Source organism: Panicum virgatum, chromosome 8N, assembly GCF_016808335.1.
Source record: "Panicum virgatum strain AP13 chromosome 8N, P.virgatum_v5, whole genome shotgun sequence".
In the NCBI taxonomy this organism is placed as follows: domain Eukaryota; kingdom Viridiplantae; phylum Streptophyta; class Magnoliopsida; order Poales; family Poaceae; genus Panicum; species Panicum virgatum.
In genome coordinates this window covers 3,283,992-3,300,184 of record NC_053152.1, presented here as the reverse complement: position 1 = coordinate 3,300,184, position 16,193 = coordinate 3,283,992, and the positions used below count along the sequence as shown (strand labels likewise).

Below are 16,193 nucleotides of genomic sequence, written 5' to 3'. Positions count from 1 at the left end.
GGTAACCATGCAACCATCGACATTTCCCTTGCAACCTGCACGTTTGGTTTGGTCTGCTCCCTTCACTGCTGCCCTGGTTCTGGAGCATAGCGTGGGAAGCTTCCATGCATTTATGCGGCACGGTGACCATGGCGGCATATCTGCATCACCCCCGTGGACTTCCACCATTCCAGTTTATGCACACAACCTGAACCCGCCACCGGGAAAGCCTAACCCAGTATGACGGCCTCGGCCAATCGGAGACAAGATGATCATGAAACTCTCTGCATTCAGCATCCATACGAAATAAGATGACAAATTAACAGGAGAATAAACAATCTCGCATCATGTCGTCCAGATGATTGGGGAAAGAAACACTGCGCTACCGAGTGTAACTTCACTCGCTAACCTAGCTACAAAACCACGAGCGAGCCACAAAAACTTGCCCAATGAGTCGGCACAGGCACAGCACAGCAGCAGGAAATAAAGTAGCGAGGGCCTACGGGCCATTCCGGTCCAGGAGCTCCATAGAAGAGCACGGATAGCAAACGCTAACGGTAACTAAAGCACGCACATCAGTGCCTGCTTCAGAGCACACCCACTTTGGCATGTCGAGAGCTAGTAGTAGCCTCCTCGGCCGCCCCGTGGCGGACCACGGCCACCACGCCCGCGCCAGGGGGCCGCCCCCCTTCTTCCCCTGCCACGCCCTGTGAAGCCAACAGAACACAAGACATGAGAAGTGTCAGGCGTGCAAAAACCACATGAACATGGACTATTATTAGACGGCTTACCGCGGCCTGGGGGCGGGCCATATTCTTCAGGCTCGTCATAGTATTCATCCTGCTCTTCATAGTACCCACCCCTGCCACCGTAACCATAGTCATAGCCGTAGCCACCGCGCCTGCCGCCTCCATAGAAGCCGCGCCCCCTTCCTCCTCTACCTCGCGACCTCCCTCTCCCACGCCCTCTGTTGTAATAATCTCCTTCCTCCTCCCACTCTTCATTGTAGCCGTATGCAGGTGGAGGGGGGCCATTGCTCATTCCTGCACATACTCAGCATTCAAGAAATAACAAAAACAAAAAGGCATCTCCACCTAAATAACTTCATAGGCATTTCATCACTCTTCAGAAAATAAGGCAGCCTTGCTCCGTAAATTATGGATGGCAGACACACCAAACTGAATCCTTAAGTGCAGCTATGCTTGTTCAGTATTACAAATGGGAGGGCAAGAAACCAGCTCTTATAATACAGGGTGTAGAAAGCAGCCACAAGTAGCAAGTACAGGAAACAATGACTATTGCCTGTATTATAATTTAGCAAGTGTGGTGATTTAGAATGCTAAAATATGAGACACTGTTCTAGGAAACAATAACTATTGCCAGAACTTTGCTGTGTATAGAAGACACATGAAAAAACATACCTCTTCCCCTGCCTCTCCTCCCACCACCACGACCTCTTCCGCGACCAGGGGGGTAGGAATCTGAAATACCATGAACAAGATAGTTATGCGGTGATTTTAAGTACAACATCATAGTAATAGTACGGAAGATCAACTGAGAGTGCACCTTCATGATCATAGTCGAAAGCAGGTTTCACCTCTTCAGCTGGGATTGGTGGCTGGTACCTTTACAACATCAAACATAATAAATAGTGAGCAGGCAAGCTGACAGAAGGTTACAAAACAATGAGCGAGCATTTATGGATTAGGGAAGGAAAAGTGACCAAGTATGCTATATTCTTCTATATTGTAGCCAGAGGACAATTTTTTTGCTTACCCTGGAGATGATGTATCCAGAGGCTTCTTGGATAGGGTCACGGTGATCATTGATACATGGCGAGTTGTCTCTAGTCTGAGTAAACAAGTGTGTTAGTGTCTCAGTAAAAATCTCCTTTTGTTTGAACTTTGAAAGAATGGAAGCATATCCTTACGGGAGAAGGCCTTCTTCCAAAGGTTCCCATGTGTCCGTGATATCAACAGATTCAGTAACAGTGTTCTGATGAAGACCTCCAACTCTTCTCTGGATGAACAGTTCAGGGCCAGTTCAAAAACAGATACTGATAGCAATTTTAATAGCACTATTGTAAGGCAGAGAAGGCTATTGAGACCAACCTTGATCAATTCCACAACCATAACTGTCTTATTTATGGCCCGCCCCATGGCCTTGATACTAATCTCATCATGGCCATTTTCCTGTAGAAGGGATGGATCATCTATCAATTAAACTATGTCAAGATTACTGCATAGAGTGTTTGAGAAAAAAAATATTACAGCACGGAGAATTTGTAAAGGCAGTATAACATTTTTGGCTTCTAACCAATAAACAAATCATCAGAAGATGATGAGAAAATAAAATGAAGAAACAATGAGTGCAAATAACAAGGGCAGCATTTCTACAATCATGTGAATTGTTCGCAGATTTGCCTTTTTTTATCAAACTGGCGAAGCTTCACATAATTCAGGTGAAAAAATCTATTTGGGAGTAATGCAAGGCGTAGTTGTAGACAAAAACCAGGAGGGGCCATAAACTCTTATTACTGTGCCACTATACAAGCAAAATCCAAAGGTGCCTTTGATTGAGATGTGCATTTGGTGTATGAACATTGAGCAAAATGAGAACAATTCATAAAATCCTTCGATAATGTGAGCTGCATAAAAGTTTGTATCTTTTTACCAAAATTGTAAGCTTCAAATGATTCAGATGAAAAGACCGAACTTGAAATAGTGCAACTACATGAACACTAAGAACAAGAAACTCAGGAAGGGCCATGAAGGTATTAGAATGGCAACAAAACCATGTAGTATGCCATCATAACAGCAATGTAGCAGATTTTCCGATCCATAAGCATGACATCGTTCAGGTGAAAAGATCAAATTTTTAGAAGTGCAACAAAAATAACACTAAGAAGTAAGAACAAGGAACTCGGGGAGGGCCATGAAGGTATTGAAATGGCAAGAAAACAAGAAAACAATGTGGTATGCCATCATAAAAGCAAAGTAGCAGATTTTCCTATTAATATTTAATAGTGATTAGGTTGTGTGTTGACATGTGAACAAAATGAGATTATTCCATGAAGGAAATTAAGACAAACAAATTTACCATTTGCCTAATGTACATATAACAATAAACACTTGGAGACAGGAAGGTGAGCAATTTAGTTGTTCATTACAATCCTTAAAAGGCAGAACTATTCATAAGTAAAAGCATATACATGCACAAGGAAAAATACCCCTAGTATTCCCACTTCAGATAATTTCAAATTGCAAACATTTCACAGCAATTGTTAAAGCATGCTAACATGGTATAAAAAATATCAATGCTCTTTTATGCCAGATAACAATAAATCCAAAATGGAACCATAGTAATGAGGTCACCTCAAGCAAAGACATCCCATAGCTGATATAGTTCCTCATCCTCCCCTGTGTAGTGATTCTGATCTCATTCTGGCTGATGGGGGTGTCATTCCGGGGCTTCTCTACCCTGTGGTATCTATCCATGCCTACAAATTGACAAAACTCTCAGCATAATATATTCTATGGACCATGAACGAGGTACTTTAAGAAGAGAGTACCCTAAAGTGTACAGAAATAATACGGGCACAAACCAATCATATAAAACCCAGCATAGGAATCAAACAGACAGCACTCTACACAAAACTAAAGAACAAGTAAGAGATGAAAGGTACAGGCACTGCTCAAAATGAGATGCACATCTCTTTGAGGAACCATAAGTGAAAAGGGTTTAAAGTTATAAAATGCAGCAGACTATATCTACAGTACATGCAATGAGTCAGACCATATTAAGCTTTTCCTGGAAGTCATAAATATCTGAACTATGACAGACTCCTTACGTGCTGATAATGTTCAGACAGACCGAATCACGTAGGTACTTCTGATATCTATAAATTTGATGGCCATTATCCTAGGCAGGTGTAGACAAAGCTAAACATTTAACAACCTTCAAACAGGGGCAGAGGCGACAGAGGAGACCATACTGATGGGGTGAAATTGCTCAAAAGGGAAAGTGCAAATTAGCAATAACCCCCAAATTTCTGGTCTATTGACTTTTACTCTATTGTCAAGTAGACAAAGGCTTGAAGTTGATGTAAAAAAACAAACCTAAAACACTGCAATCTGTTTTGACCATGAAATATTCCAGACTAAAGTGGGACATTAAACTGCTGTCCTTGAACACAACAAAGCAGGTTATTTGAGCAGCACATCAGATGACTGCCCCTTATGGCGCCAAAGAAAGGCAATGTTTGGGAAAAAGCTACAAGCATTCGGAACCCCGAGACCAACAGAACAGGGAAACATGAATAAATGATACAGGTACGAAAAGGCTAGAATTGTCCCAAGTCTGAAGCAGTAAGGAAAGTTTACAGTGTGCACGCATCGAACAGTGCAGTGACAGTGTAGAACAGAATGAACTGAACCAAGACCCTGAAACTATTACTAACCCAGTGCCACCCCACCGCACCCTCAAAATGCCACGGGCGATACATCAAGAATTAAGCACACGAATTGGACGATGCAACCGATTCTCCTCGGTGACCTGCGCGCGTAGAAGAACCGATTCTCCTCGGTGACCTGCACACGTAGAAGGCTAGAACGACGCATCCAGCATCACCGGGACCAGAAACGGTCGTGGCCCCTAAAACCCCTCCTGGAAATTCCTTTGGGAAAGCAGTGAGGAAAGCTTACAGCACTCACGCACAGAACAGTGCGCTGGCAGTGTAGAAAAGAGTAGTGAACCGCCTTGAAACTAAACCCCCACAGCCCACAAAACGTTTCCGGCGATAAATCACGAAATGGACAACCGATTTGGATGACGGAGTCGATTATCCGCAGCAATCGCGGACACCTAGAACGAACGATGCATCCAACATCACCAGGACCAGAAACGCTCGCGGCCCCTAAAACACCCCAATGGAAATTCATTTGTGGAAGCAGTAAGGAAAGCTTACAGCGCCCATGCAATGAACAGTGCGGTGACGGTGTAGAACAGAGTGAACTGAACCAAGACGCTGAAATTACTTAACACCCAAAACGCCGCAGGTGATAAATCAAGAATTAAAGCATTCGATTTGAATGACGCAAGGGTAGAACGACGCATCCAGCATCAGCGGGGCCAGAAACGGTCGTGGCCCCTAAAACCCCTCCCGGAAATTCCTATGGGGAAGCAGTGAGGAAAAGCTTACAACAGCACTGACGCATGGAACAGTTAGGTGGTGGTGTCCAAATGAGTAGTAAACTGAACCCAGACCATGAAACTAACCCCCCCCCCCCCCCCCCCCCCCCGATTCGGATGACGGAGTCCACCGCAACGCGGACACCTAGAACGAACGACGCATCCAACATCACCAGGAACACTCGCCGCCCCCGAAATTCCTTCGGGAGCAAAACGAATACTCATCGCCTCGAAACCAATCCGCTCCCGCAAGGAGGCCGTGACCACGACGCCCGCGAATGGGAGCGGGGGGCGCCATCCGAATCCGCGGCCCCAACAGCCCGACGCGGCGAGCCCGGTCAACGGCGGGGCCCGCTAACCCCGGAGCCTCTCCGACCCGGCGAGCGTCGCCGCCCGTGCCCCCCGCCCGATCGCAAGGACCCGCGCCGAATCGAGGCGGAACGGAGGGGAAGCAGGAGGGAGGGGGACGGGGAGGGGGAAGGAAATCTCACCTCGCGTGCTCCGCCCGGCGCCGCTCCTGTTCCTCCTCCTGGCTGGCTCTGGCTGCGCGCGGGTAGAGTGGCGGTGGGGAAGGGAGGGAGAGGAGGGCCAGTTCCCCTCGCTTCTCCAAGCGGGGCGGCGGCCGCGTCCGCTCCTGCTGCTGCGCCACACTGGACCGGGCCGCGTGGCTGGACCCGGCGCGCGGGGGGACCACGTGGCGGGCGGTGGGGGGAGGGCTCCGGGGCCGGTGATCTGAGCGGTTGAGCGGGGCGGATCGGGGATGGTGTGTAGACCGGGTGCGGGGAGGGGGTAGCGGGCGTGTGGGATAGGGGCGTTGCCGCGTTGGGGGATAGGGGCGTTGCCGCAAGGGCGCTGCGTCGCTGGCAGGTGGGGCCGCGATATGTGGGCCCGTGACCGCGGCTCGCGGGGGCTGGTGGCTGGCTCACGTGCCGTCGCGTGTGGATGTTGCTCAGGCCCTTGGGGTGGGTGGGTGGGCCCTTACTTGGGCTGACCGTACCAGCGTCAAGTGAGACCAGCTGCCCAAGCCCAAAAACCAAATCAAAACACAGAAATCCAGAATACGCCTTGCAGGAACCTTAAGATAAAACAAATACACATGCAGAAGTTTAGGCTTTCAGCAAAACTTAATTTGCCTTCACAAGTCCCTGAAAACAAAATTCAAACCTAGCTTGAAGCCTTTTTTTAACGAATTGCTTAAAGCCAATTCAGTGTGTGCAATTCTGAATCCAGCAACCTAGAGCAATTTCGAAACGACGAACGGACACGCGGCGCATTGCAGATATGCAGTGTTCTCGCCGGCCAAACCAAACCGGTGGAACAATGGTCACCAAAACATTCAGAACGGAAAATGCATTGCAGATATGCAGTGTTCCAGCAGGCACGCAACTGGCAAAATCGCACAAACAAGGGACCACAGCACATGACACGAATCCACGGATAAACTTGGAACAGGTTCTCATCTTCTGCTACAAAACTTGGTGACACAGGAAACGAGTATCTGGTAACAATTGAGGGATTTTCGCAGGGCGGAACGAGCACCAGCAGCAGTAGCTTGGGCCTTGACCTTGCCGTAGGACTTCTGCTTCTCGTCGGTGATCTGGAAGCGACCGTTCCCAAACTTGGAAGATGTTTCGATGAACTTGAGTTTGATCTCTTCCAGGGCCAGCCGCGAGGTCTGCTTCAGCAGGGACTGGCTAAGGGTCACCACTCTCTTCTTGGGGCCGACGCAGCAACCCTTGATCACCCTTCACGATACCATAGTGGGGGAAGCCGCCGATGGGAGTGATGTCCTTCTCAGTCCTGCAAAGACAACCATTCAGTACAAAAACAAAAACAAAAAAAACAGCCGCACCGATTGTGCAAGCTGCTTCAGAAACATGCAGCTCTAATTTACAGAAATGTTTCTTCATGAAGCAAGAACACAGTACCTGTCAAACTCTGTGGAGGCATCATGGCTCTCCTGTCCAGCCTTGCCAATCTTGTGAACCTTCTTGTCCATCTCAGTACGGACAACAGAGTAGGAGACCCTAGCCGGATGCCAGGTACCGATGCAGGCAACCTTGCGGAGACGCCTGTGGGTCTTACAGGGAAGGCGGGTGACACCCCAACGAGTGACCACACCCTCATAACCCTTACCCTTGGTCACACCCATGATGTCAATCATCTCATCCTTTTGGAACACAGCATCAACCGGGACCTCCTTCTCAAAGAACTTGTAGCCATAGTCCACCTTGTCAGCAATGGTACCACCATTAACCTGGATCTCCATGAGGTGAGCCTTCTTCTGCTTCAAACCCTTCATCTTCCTAATCTGAAATACAGGAATGATCATGAGTGCCGAAGTATGTAAATAGTAGTACTATTCAACGTCTGTCCAATACAACTACAACAACAACATAGCCTTTTGTCCCAAGTAAGTTGGGGTATGCTAGAGATGAAACCCAAGAGAAACAGAGGTAACGTCCGTCCAATAGTCCAATAAAATATATTAATTTAGAAAAGATTAGTACAATATACTAAACCCTTGATATATTAATTTATGGACATTATTTAATTAACCCAGCAGGATTGTAAGCAGAAGGAAACATTTTTCTACAACCATGGATGAGCATTAGCACAGAATGATGTTCTGTACCTGGGTGTGGGCAATCACGCGGATAACAGAAGCATACTTCTATCTATTAATACAACGACGTGCAGTTCTCCTGCGCGTTCGAGAAAAACTTCATCATCTTCTCAAGCTGCAGCTGAATTTCCTTCTTGCCAGCATCACTGTCATACTTGAGAGCATACTTAGTGAAAGCCGCATTCTTGCTCTTGCACCAGTTCTTGTAGAATCTCCTCACTTCCTCACTCAGGTGCTGCACCCAGACAGAGTTGAGGGTGTGGAGGCCACGAGGAGTCTTCACATAGCCACGAGACCAACAATGACAAGAGGAGGAGTTTCAATGATGGTGACAGCTTCACAGGTTTCCTTCTTGTGGAGTTCTGCAGAACATCAGATAAAAGGCTGTTACCTTCACGCAGTAATACATCTACAGGAAAACACACTACTCTGGAAGTGCATGGTTAAGGTTCGTAATTGGGAGCTACTGTGGATAGCTCAAACTTAAAAACAAGTTTTATGGAGATTTTCAGGCACCTCGAGAAAAAGCTAAGTCAATAGTCTAATGCAGTTGGCCTAGAAATAAATAAAAATGCTAACATTCATGGTATTTTGTTTAAGATACTGGTAGTGGTGGACATGAATATACTGCAATCCTTTTCAGATATGCAAAACATTGTCGTTATCAATTCAATTCATTAGACACACAAAGAACAAGGACGTACTGGATCCAGGCTTCTCGACCTCACAGACAATGTGTGTCATTACAGCCTTGTAGCCAAGGAAGGCAATGAGGTGGCATGGCTTCTTGGGGTCATCCCTGGGGAAGGACTTCACTGCAACAGCAGGGAAATGTACATTAGATCATCAAGTTAGGAAATATGCATGTCATGGTAAGCACAAGATCAATCAAACAGAATAAAATAATCACATTAGGTTCATATTTTACAATTAAATAATTTGAGTGTTGCATGTTTTCTGCTTAGACATGACGAAAACAATGCATTTCACTTTTGCAGGGAACGGGCTTTCGCTTACACAAAGACTAACCATGAAAACTAATGTATGATAAACAATAACAATATCACTAGCTTTGCAACCCAAGTAGTAGTAAAATCATGTTTCCTTAATAGCAGGAACCTATGGCTATGGGACACTATAACTCGTCATATAAACGACGCAGCATGCAAGAGCCGCATGATAATTTTAGGACTCCCACAACAGAAACTACATCTTCAACATAGGCAACCATTTTAACAAGATTGACTCGACTCCCAAACCTATCAATCGAATCGCCTTAAGTAAACCACGCCAGACTCACAAACTACATCATGGACAGGCTCACGCAAACAAACACCGTGAAAAAAAAAATCGGCGAGGGGAGCGTGATAGATGCGTGTGTACCCTTGCCCCATTGGCGGGAGGCGCACTTCCTGGGGAGGAAGCTGAGGGAACTGTGCCTTGGGTGCTCGAACTTGCGGTGCGACATCCTCGCCTCTTCCTCCTCCTTACCTGCAGCACATCACAGCAAACACATCAGATCCGCCACGAACACAGCAAGGGCGCCTCGATCCCGCGGCACTGTTTTCTTGTTTGATTTGTTGATTCTTCTTCTCCACCACACCAAATAGTTGAATAATAAGACACAAACTAGATACGGAATCGAAATGGCCACCTCCAACAATGCTTTACGTGGTGCCAACAAGCATTTCAGCAAGGATGCAACAGAGAAATTAACGTAGATGATATATATTGAAATATATTGGAGCATGGAAAAAAGTCTTTACAATGGCGAAACTATCAATCATCTTACAAACATGTGCTTATCTACTTTCTACACTTGTATAGTTGTATGGATGGCTCAAATTCTGCTCATCCAGCACCATTCTAAACTCGACATGGTACAGAAATAAACCCAGCTCACACCCATATCTCAAGTCAAAAACACCAAAACGAAAAGAATAATGAAAAGAATCACGAGGAATGCAATCATCATGATCTGCCCCTTCAGGCTGGCCTTTTTCATGACCATAGCCACTCTTTTCTGCATACAAACAAAAGGGGAAGTTTCAGACTGTTCAAATTGATACAAAGTCAATGGAAACCAGGTGAAGCATATTCTGCCTACTTTGTGATCCCTAAACTGATACTACCTTGGCAAACATGCAATTTCATGAGATGCACGCTGAACTATTCAGAAAATGAGGGGGAAAGGTTGAAGAAGGCTCATGACGAAATGTATTGAGATGGAGCAGAAGATACAAAACACACCTGCACAAAGTCAAGCCGATTTGAAGTAGTTTCCATCTCGAGGTTCAGCTCAACCAAAAGCTTCTCCTGAACAATGGGAAACAGAACGTAAATACTGGCACGAGAAAGGGTTTGAAAGTTTGATGAAAATACAGTAGAATATGCACTTCTGCATGAAAAAGGGAATGACCAAACGAGGGAGTGGGTGTCCATAAGAATTGTTGCACATACAAGAAGGGAATACCTGCCCGACAAGCTCATCATGTATAGTGAGACCTACGCCTCCAATCCGCTGGACACTAGCACTAAGCGCATCCAACTCCTCATCTTGTCGCCTATTAAAGATGTACATTTAAGTACCATTAAATCAAAGCATCTAAATGTTATTTTAAAGATGGCATTCAGTACATCCAATATTTTTCAATGTATCAGAAGGCCGGTCACCTTCAGCTTGAATAATGCGTGAAATTAGGTGCTTGGGCAACATAACAGCAAGACAACAAGCTAATTTTGAAGCAGTTACTTTATCAGGAGCATCTGCTGATCAGATTCTGAAGCAATAAATTCATCATTGTCTTGTGAAATGTGCTTCTTGGATTTGATCGGTTCAAGGGTGTTGGTTGAATGTCCAAACAAAATATTTTTCCTTCCAGCTTCAACATTCCGCCTTAAAGAGAGCACCTTATGCCATGTACAACCTCATGAGACACCTTGGATGAGCTATTGCAGCAAAATTATGGTTTAAACATGCTCGCAGCACTGAGAAGTATCCTCAATCCTGTGAAAAATACCTGGTTACGTGCAGTGCTTGTCCAGCTTCTTCTTCTCCCAATTTCGACCTCGTTAAGTCCATAGAATGCTGGATCTCTCTCAGCAACTGAAATTGCCTTATCCAATTCATCCACCTTATTGAAAAAATTAATGGAAGGCATCAGGTAAGTTCATGAACCAAGGCAGCAGCAACATGACAAAAGAATAAGACTGTAATTTATGATAATCATTATGGGTACTTAGCATGACATGTAAAGGAAAAAGTCCAAGATGGAATCGTTCTTGGATAGCATGGATTCGAAAGTAGAATGGTATTAACACAAATGCTGGAGAAATTCAATGTACCTGCCATTGGATACTTTCACAGCTGGTTAATAGTTCTTTGGTCAGATGCACATACTCTCCAGTATTTTGAGGCGTCTGCTTCCATTGGTGGAAAGTATCTTGCACTTTGTCGATCTATACAATGACAGGGAAAGAAGAAAGCTTTAGTTATGTGCAGCATAAAAGTCTAGGAAATGTACTAATCCGAGGAATTGAAATATGACTGATACTGGGATGAATTGGTCAAAAGCTAATGCTTCAAAGTTTTTTCTCGTGAACAATCAGCATATATTTCCAACATCTGTGAGTAGAACAGGATGCCTGAATGCAGATGCGTACACTAAAACTTAAACTAAACCGAACAACCCCAAATAGTACAAATGCAGGTAATAATCAGACATCATGAACAAGCTTCCCTGAAGAAGAATGGTAGCCATTTGATTCAACGATAATGCACGGCATTAGCGCATCAACTGATCAACATGTACTGCTAGTACTTCACACTCAAGAAAAGCAGTTCCCCACCTCAGATTCATGCACCCTTCTGATTTACCCACCAACATGTATTCAGTGCAACTGCGTCGGCAAACATGAACAGCCAACCAGAGCTGCGAAATAAGGCAACTGAGATCCAATCCCAATGCCAGTACCCAACCACCTACATCTGCTGAACCTCTAGCATTTAAGCAGCCAAGAACACATGAAACAGACAGAACATACAATAAAAAAGTAACCCAGGAAAAGGTGCCAGGAAGTCTGCACGATTCCCTGCTCCTTGCAACCTATACGCCACGGCGGCTCGCCGATAAACAAAAGGCTACGACGCGCACGAATGAGCATGGGACGAGGCGCTCGCGGATGCAAGCAACGAAAGGAACGGACGGATCGATCAATGTGGGGCGGGCGGGCGAATGCTGAGCGGCTCACCGAGTCCTGGATCTCGTCCTTGACGATGTAGAACGGATCCTGCGCGGGGGTCATCCTCTCATGGCAGTGCCGGAGCGCCGCGGCCTCGAGCAGACGTCGATCGAGGCCCCACCGAGCCGGGCGGAGGTGGCGCCGGGCGGATTCAATTGGCAGGCGCTGGGTGGAGAGGAGATCCCGGCAGCATTGATGATCTCCCCTGCCGCTGCCTCCTGCGTTCTCCGCTCGATTTGGTTTGGTGGCGTCGCCACCAACGAGACGGCACGGAACGGAAGGGGATAGGAGACCGACGCGTCACGTGGGCTTCAGTTTGGGCTGGAGATGGGCCGGGCAAGTGAGAAGCGCGCTTTTTTCTTTTTTATATTTAAAAAAATCAAAATTTCAAAAATATATATCCGTTTTGAAAAATTTCAAAAATACCCCACGGTCGCCCCCCATAGGGGCGACAGGCCCTAGTTGTAATTTTTTTTCATCAAATTTGCAACGAGGTCCATGACCGAAAAAAAATGAAAGAGGGTCTTTCGCCCCCCAACGGGCGACAAGGTCCCTCCCCCATATATATAAGCCATGGCCGCTATTCCCTTGTCATTTGAGCCTAAAAATTCAGAAAAAAAAGAGAGAGATGAGGAGAAGAAAAGCGGTGAAGCTCTGCCGAATTCCGCACTTGTGATCTACCGATAACTTCCGTATGAATCCGTTGATATTGTATAACAATTTAATTTAATTAGCGGATTAGCTGAATTAGATTTGGTGCTTTAGAACACTCGTTTAGTATTACAATTTGAGTACTATTACGGACTTATTTTTTAAATTAATTATGCATTAGAATAGAATTATAACAGTACCTTATTGATATTGCAGCATAAGACAAATGAATTATGACAGTACCTATATTTTCACGCATCGATTTAGTATACGATATGTGTATTATTTAAATCATTGTTCGTCATTTGGCGCACCACACTATAACGCCAATGTCTTCATCAGGATCAACCTATATTCCGTGGAGCAAGTGTGTAGCCACCGTATCTGAAGGAATTGATGTGCCAATGTGCTTATGCGGTTCGTTATGCAAATTCATGCAATCTGAGGTTTTAGGAGATTACTACGGCATGAGATTCTTTATGTGTGAGAACTACGAATATGATCCACCTAAGCGATATGGCAAAGATCAGGCCAAGGTAGCAGGACAACATACACTATTTTCTTGTGACCTAACATTGAGTTATAATTCTAACTTTTGTTAGACAAAGTCTCCTCCGCCTCTTTGTGATTTTATGCAGTGGTTCGACATCGTGCAGTCGCAGCAGACAAAGGACTTTGTGGAACAACAAGCAAGGTGGACTGCAGAACGTTGGCGCCGAATGAAGCACGAGGAACAGCAAGAGGAGAAGTGCAAGAAAGAGCAAGAATAGATCCGCAAGAGGATGGAGAAGGTGGATCGTAAGGCGGCGGCCGAACGTGAAGCTGACAGTGAGAGAAAGCGAGAGAGGGCACGCCGTGCGAAGGAAGCCGGCCCCGAAGCAATTAAGAAGGGCAAATATCCTCGGTGCACTCAGTAGAGTAGTACCATGTAATCCCGGCATTTTACATTCCATAAGGCATGTTAGGTTTAGATGCAACAAGAAATTACTTTGTCGCGTGCACATGCCACTGCAATTAGTTGTTTATATTTTCAGTTGAGAGCTTGACTCTGTGTGTTGTAACTTTTACCATTAATTTGCAGTTATAGCCGGGAATCTATCAAATGTTTGAACTTGTCCTTAATATTTTCGGAGCTTTTCATGTCACTAGAATACTAAAAAGCACACATTTAATTAATATAACGATAAAAAATAAGAACTAAGAAATGCATTACATAATGTGAACCATCAAATTTTATATCATAATACAACGATAATGAAACACACATCACACATGCAGTGGCATGGCAGAACCCGTTGAAAACTACAGTAAACAGATTCCAGACTAACCTAACATGCCTTAGGTAATTAAAAAAAAACACACAACAAACACAATGATGCAGCATGTCACTAGCACTAGGATAGTCCTAGTAGCCGTACCCCATGTAACAAACTGCGTTGAGTCTTCTCCGCAGTATCCACCCATTGCAGGTGGTGCAGACGGTGGTGCCGGAGGCACAGGGACCTTCTTCTTGTGACAATGGCAGTTGCAGTAAGAAATAGTGCATGGTTCATCCTGTGAACCGGCAGCATTGCTGATATCATCATCTTCGTCGTCTTTGTTACCCTCGCTCACTTCCTCATAATGGTTCACCTTGCATTCCAGATCAAAGATCTTTATCTTGAGGTACTCGATGAACTCCTGAATAGAATCAATTGGTGCAGGATCGACCCACATAGTAAAACCATAGTTTTCTGGAGCATCGGAAGACTGCAAAATAAATTTCATGCAAGGTGTCTCATTGAAGATAAAGAAATGAAAGAACCGAGTATTACCCATGTGTGTGGACATTTAAAGAAACGCCGACTGCCATCCATCTCGTCGGTGCACATCTGCACTAAGCAGTCCTCACCATGTCTGCATTTTAGCCACGGTTCTCTACGGTTATCGTATTGTCGAAGAGGAGTTTCATTGGTAAATTCACTCTTGTGCTGTGGCGGAAACTCAAACACTGGTTCCGAAAAGGAATCAGGTCCAAGAGGCCCCTCCCATATTATGGGGTCTCCATTTCTTCCCCTTTTTCCTTTCCCAAAACCGTAGAAATTCTTTCCGCTAGACCCACCTCCAGACATTGGGTATACAATGAGCTTTGGTGTTTGAGTGCTGCTGGGAGTTCACAAACTTCGGAGTATTTATAGGCGCACAAAGGTCTGATACCCGGAGTGTGGAGTGTAAATGCACCTAAAAAGCCTACATGACAACACAGTGAAGAGGCTAGCTGACCTAACACTGAAAAGGCTAGATTCAATTCTCGAAATGACTACTCGATGCATCTCTGTGCATGCAGACTCACAGCACTGCATTGCTGCCGCTCGGTCGATCGCACCTAGATGCCGCTTTTCCCCACTACACGCCACAAACCTTCGCTGTAGAATGATAGGTCCGTCGTCCTCACCAGAGAGACTGCTTTGAAGGTGAGCTGGTGTGGTTAACGTGTTGTCACATCTTTTTGAAATGATGGAAGGTTCGATACATTACCCATAGGTTCGATACAAACTCCACGCACGATTACTATATATTACAGATAGGTTCGATACAAACTCCACGCACGATATTTATACATTACAGATATGTTCCATACAAACTGGACACAAGATTACTACATATTATAAATATGTTCGATACAATTGTGGATCATGACACCGAGTGTCTTTCACGAGCAATTCTCGCCGATGGTCGTCTAAACGTAGGAGGTGCTCCATCTCTGGGATTTCCGGAAGTACCGGCGTCAGCAGCATCGTGAAATGCATTCTGAGAACATTTCTTGTAGTTGTGATCCAATGCTTCACATTGGCTGCAACGCTTTTGTGCCTTGCTTGCCTCGGACTCGTCCATACTATTCCGAATACGGCGTGTCAAACGGCGTCATTTGCCTTTCTTAGTGGCTTGATCAGGAATAAACATCTTATCCTTATTATTCTGAATGAAAGGCCCCACTATTCCAATCCCGTATACCTCATGTCCCCAGATGGATACAGATGCTTCATTGCTAAAGTAAGGTGAAACAAATACTCCTGTCTGCAACCCAGACTCTGCACATGCGGCAATGAGATGCGAGCATGGCAAATGCAATAACTTAGACTTCATGCAGGAGCAGAAGGCTTTGCCATCTACTGTAATAAAACTCTCATGTACCACCCTATCTCTACGGATATCACGACCAGTTCTATCCTTGCATAGAAGCTCAAATCTATGCTCCATTGTACCTGTCGATATGACGCGGTGTAGTTTGACCTTTTCTATCTTCTGTTGCATATATTGTGTCACTCTTATGCAAAACTGAATTTGGGGGTTGCTGATGTTTATGCTTGCAGCCATGTAATGCTCTCTGAAATACTTTATGCACCCATACATGATGAACTCAACAATTTCCACAAGAGGAAAAGCACGACAACAACGCATAAACATATTGAAACACTCTGTATGGTTCGTTGTCTCAATACCATACCTCATTCTGTTGGTATCA

The 16,193-nt window shown here is 45.3% G+C and overlaps 2 protein-coding genes and 1 pseudogene across 3 annotated transcripts; all 3 read right to left on the bottom strand.

Moving 5' to 3' along the window:
• Nucleotides 1-248: 248 nt before the first annotated feature.
• Nucleotides 249-5,824, bottom strand: LOC120685436 (protein argonaute 18-like). Of its 2 annotated transcripts, XM_039967362.1 has the most exons (9): nt 5,661-5,824; nt 3,354-3,478; nt 2,091-2,171; nt 1,910-1,998; nt 1,756-1,830; nt 1,546-1,604; nt 1,401-1,460; nt 771-1,022; nt 249-686 (listed from the first exon to the last, which is right to left on the bottom strand). In XM_039967362.1, exons 2-9 carry the CDS (start codon nt 3,474-3,476, stop codon nt 598-600), a joined length of 828 nt encoding a protein of 275 aa, XP_039823296.1. In that variant the 5' UTR covers nt 3,477-3,478; nt 5,661-5,824; the 3' UTR covers nt 249-597. The 2 variants fall into 2 exon arrangements, with proteins under 2 accessions (XP_039823296.1, XP_039823297.1); XM_039967363.1 differs by lacking the exon at nt 5,661-5,824 and having other exon boundaries at nt 2,091-2,191.
• Nucleotides 5,825-6,504: 680 nt separating this feature from the next.
• On the bottom strand, nt 6,505-8,610 carry LOC120686159 (annotated as a pseudogene).
• An 893-nt stretch (nt 8,611-9,503) lies between these two features.
• On the bottom strand, nt 9,504-12,302 carry LOC120686160 (syntaxin-61-like). Its single transcript, XM_039968333.1, has 7 exons — nt 12,047-12,302; nt 11,141-11,254; nt 10,816-10,929; nt 10,548-10,705; nt 10,269-10,359; nt 10,046-10,111; nt 9,504-9,818 (listed from the first exon to the last, which is right to left on the bottom strand). The coding sequence occupies exons 1-7, from the start codon at nt 12,098-12,100 to the stop codon at nt 9,708-9,710; spliced, it is 708 nt and encodes a 235-aa protein (XP_039824267.1). The 5' UTR covers nt 12,101-12,302; the 3' UTR covers nt 9,504-9,707.
• Between the last annotated feature and the right edge of the window lie 3,891 nt (nt 12,303-16,193).

Coding starts and splice junctions, on each gene's coding strand:
- LOC120685436 (XM_039967362.1), bottom strand. CDS start 3,476: ATGGATAGATACCACAGGGTAGAGAAGCCCCGGAATGACACCCCCATC. Junction 1,831..1,909: donor TTGGAAGAAGGCCTTCTCCC/GTAAGGATATGC, acceptor TTGTTTACTCAG/ACTAGAGACAACTCGCCATG. Junction 1,023..1,400: donor GAGGAGAGGCAGGGGAAGAG/GTATGTTTTTTC, acceptor GAGTATGTGCAG/GAATGAGCAATGGCCCCCCT.
- LOC120686160 (XM_039968333.1), bottom strand. CDS start 12,100: ATGACCCCCGCGCAGGATCCGTTCTACATCGTCAAGGACGAGATCCAG. Junction 11,255..12,046: donor AGGACGAGATCCAGGACTCG/GTGAGCCGCTCA, acceptor GTCATTGTATAG/ATCGACAAAGTGCAAGATAC. Junction 10,360..10,547: donor CAGCAGATGCTCCTGATAAA/GTAACTGCTTCA, acceptor CATCTTTAATAG/GCGACAAGATGAGGAGTTGG.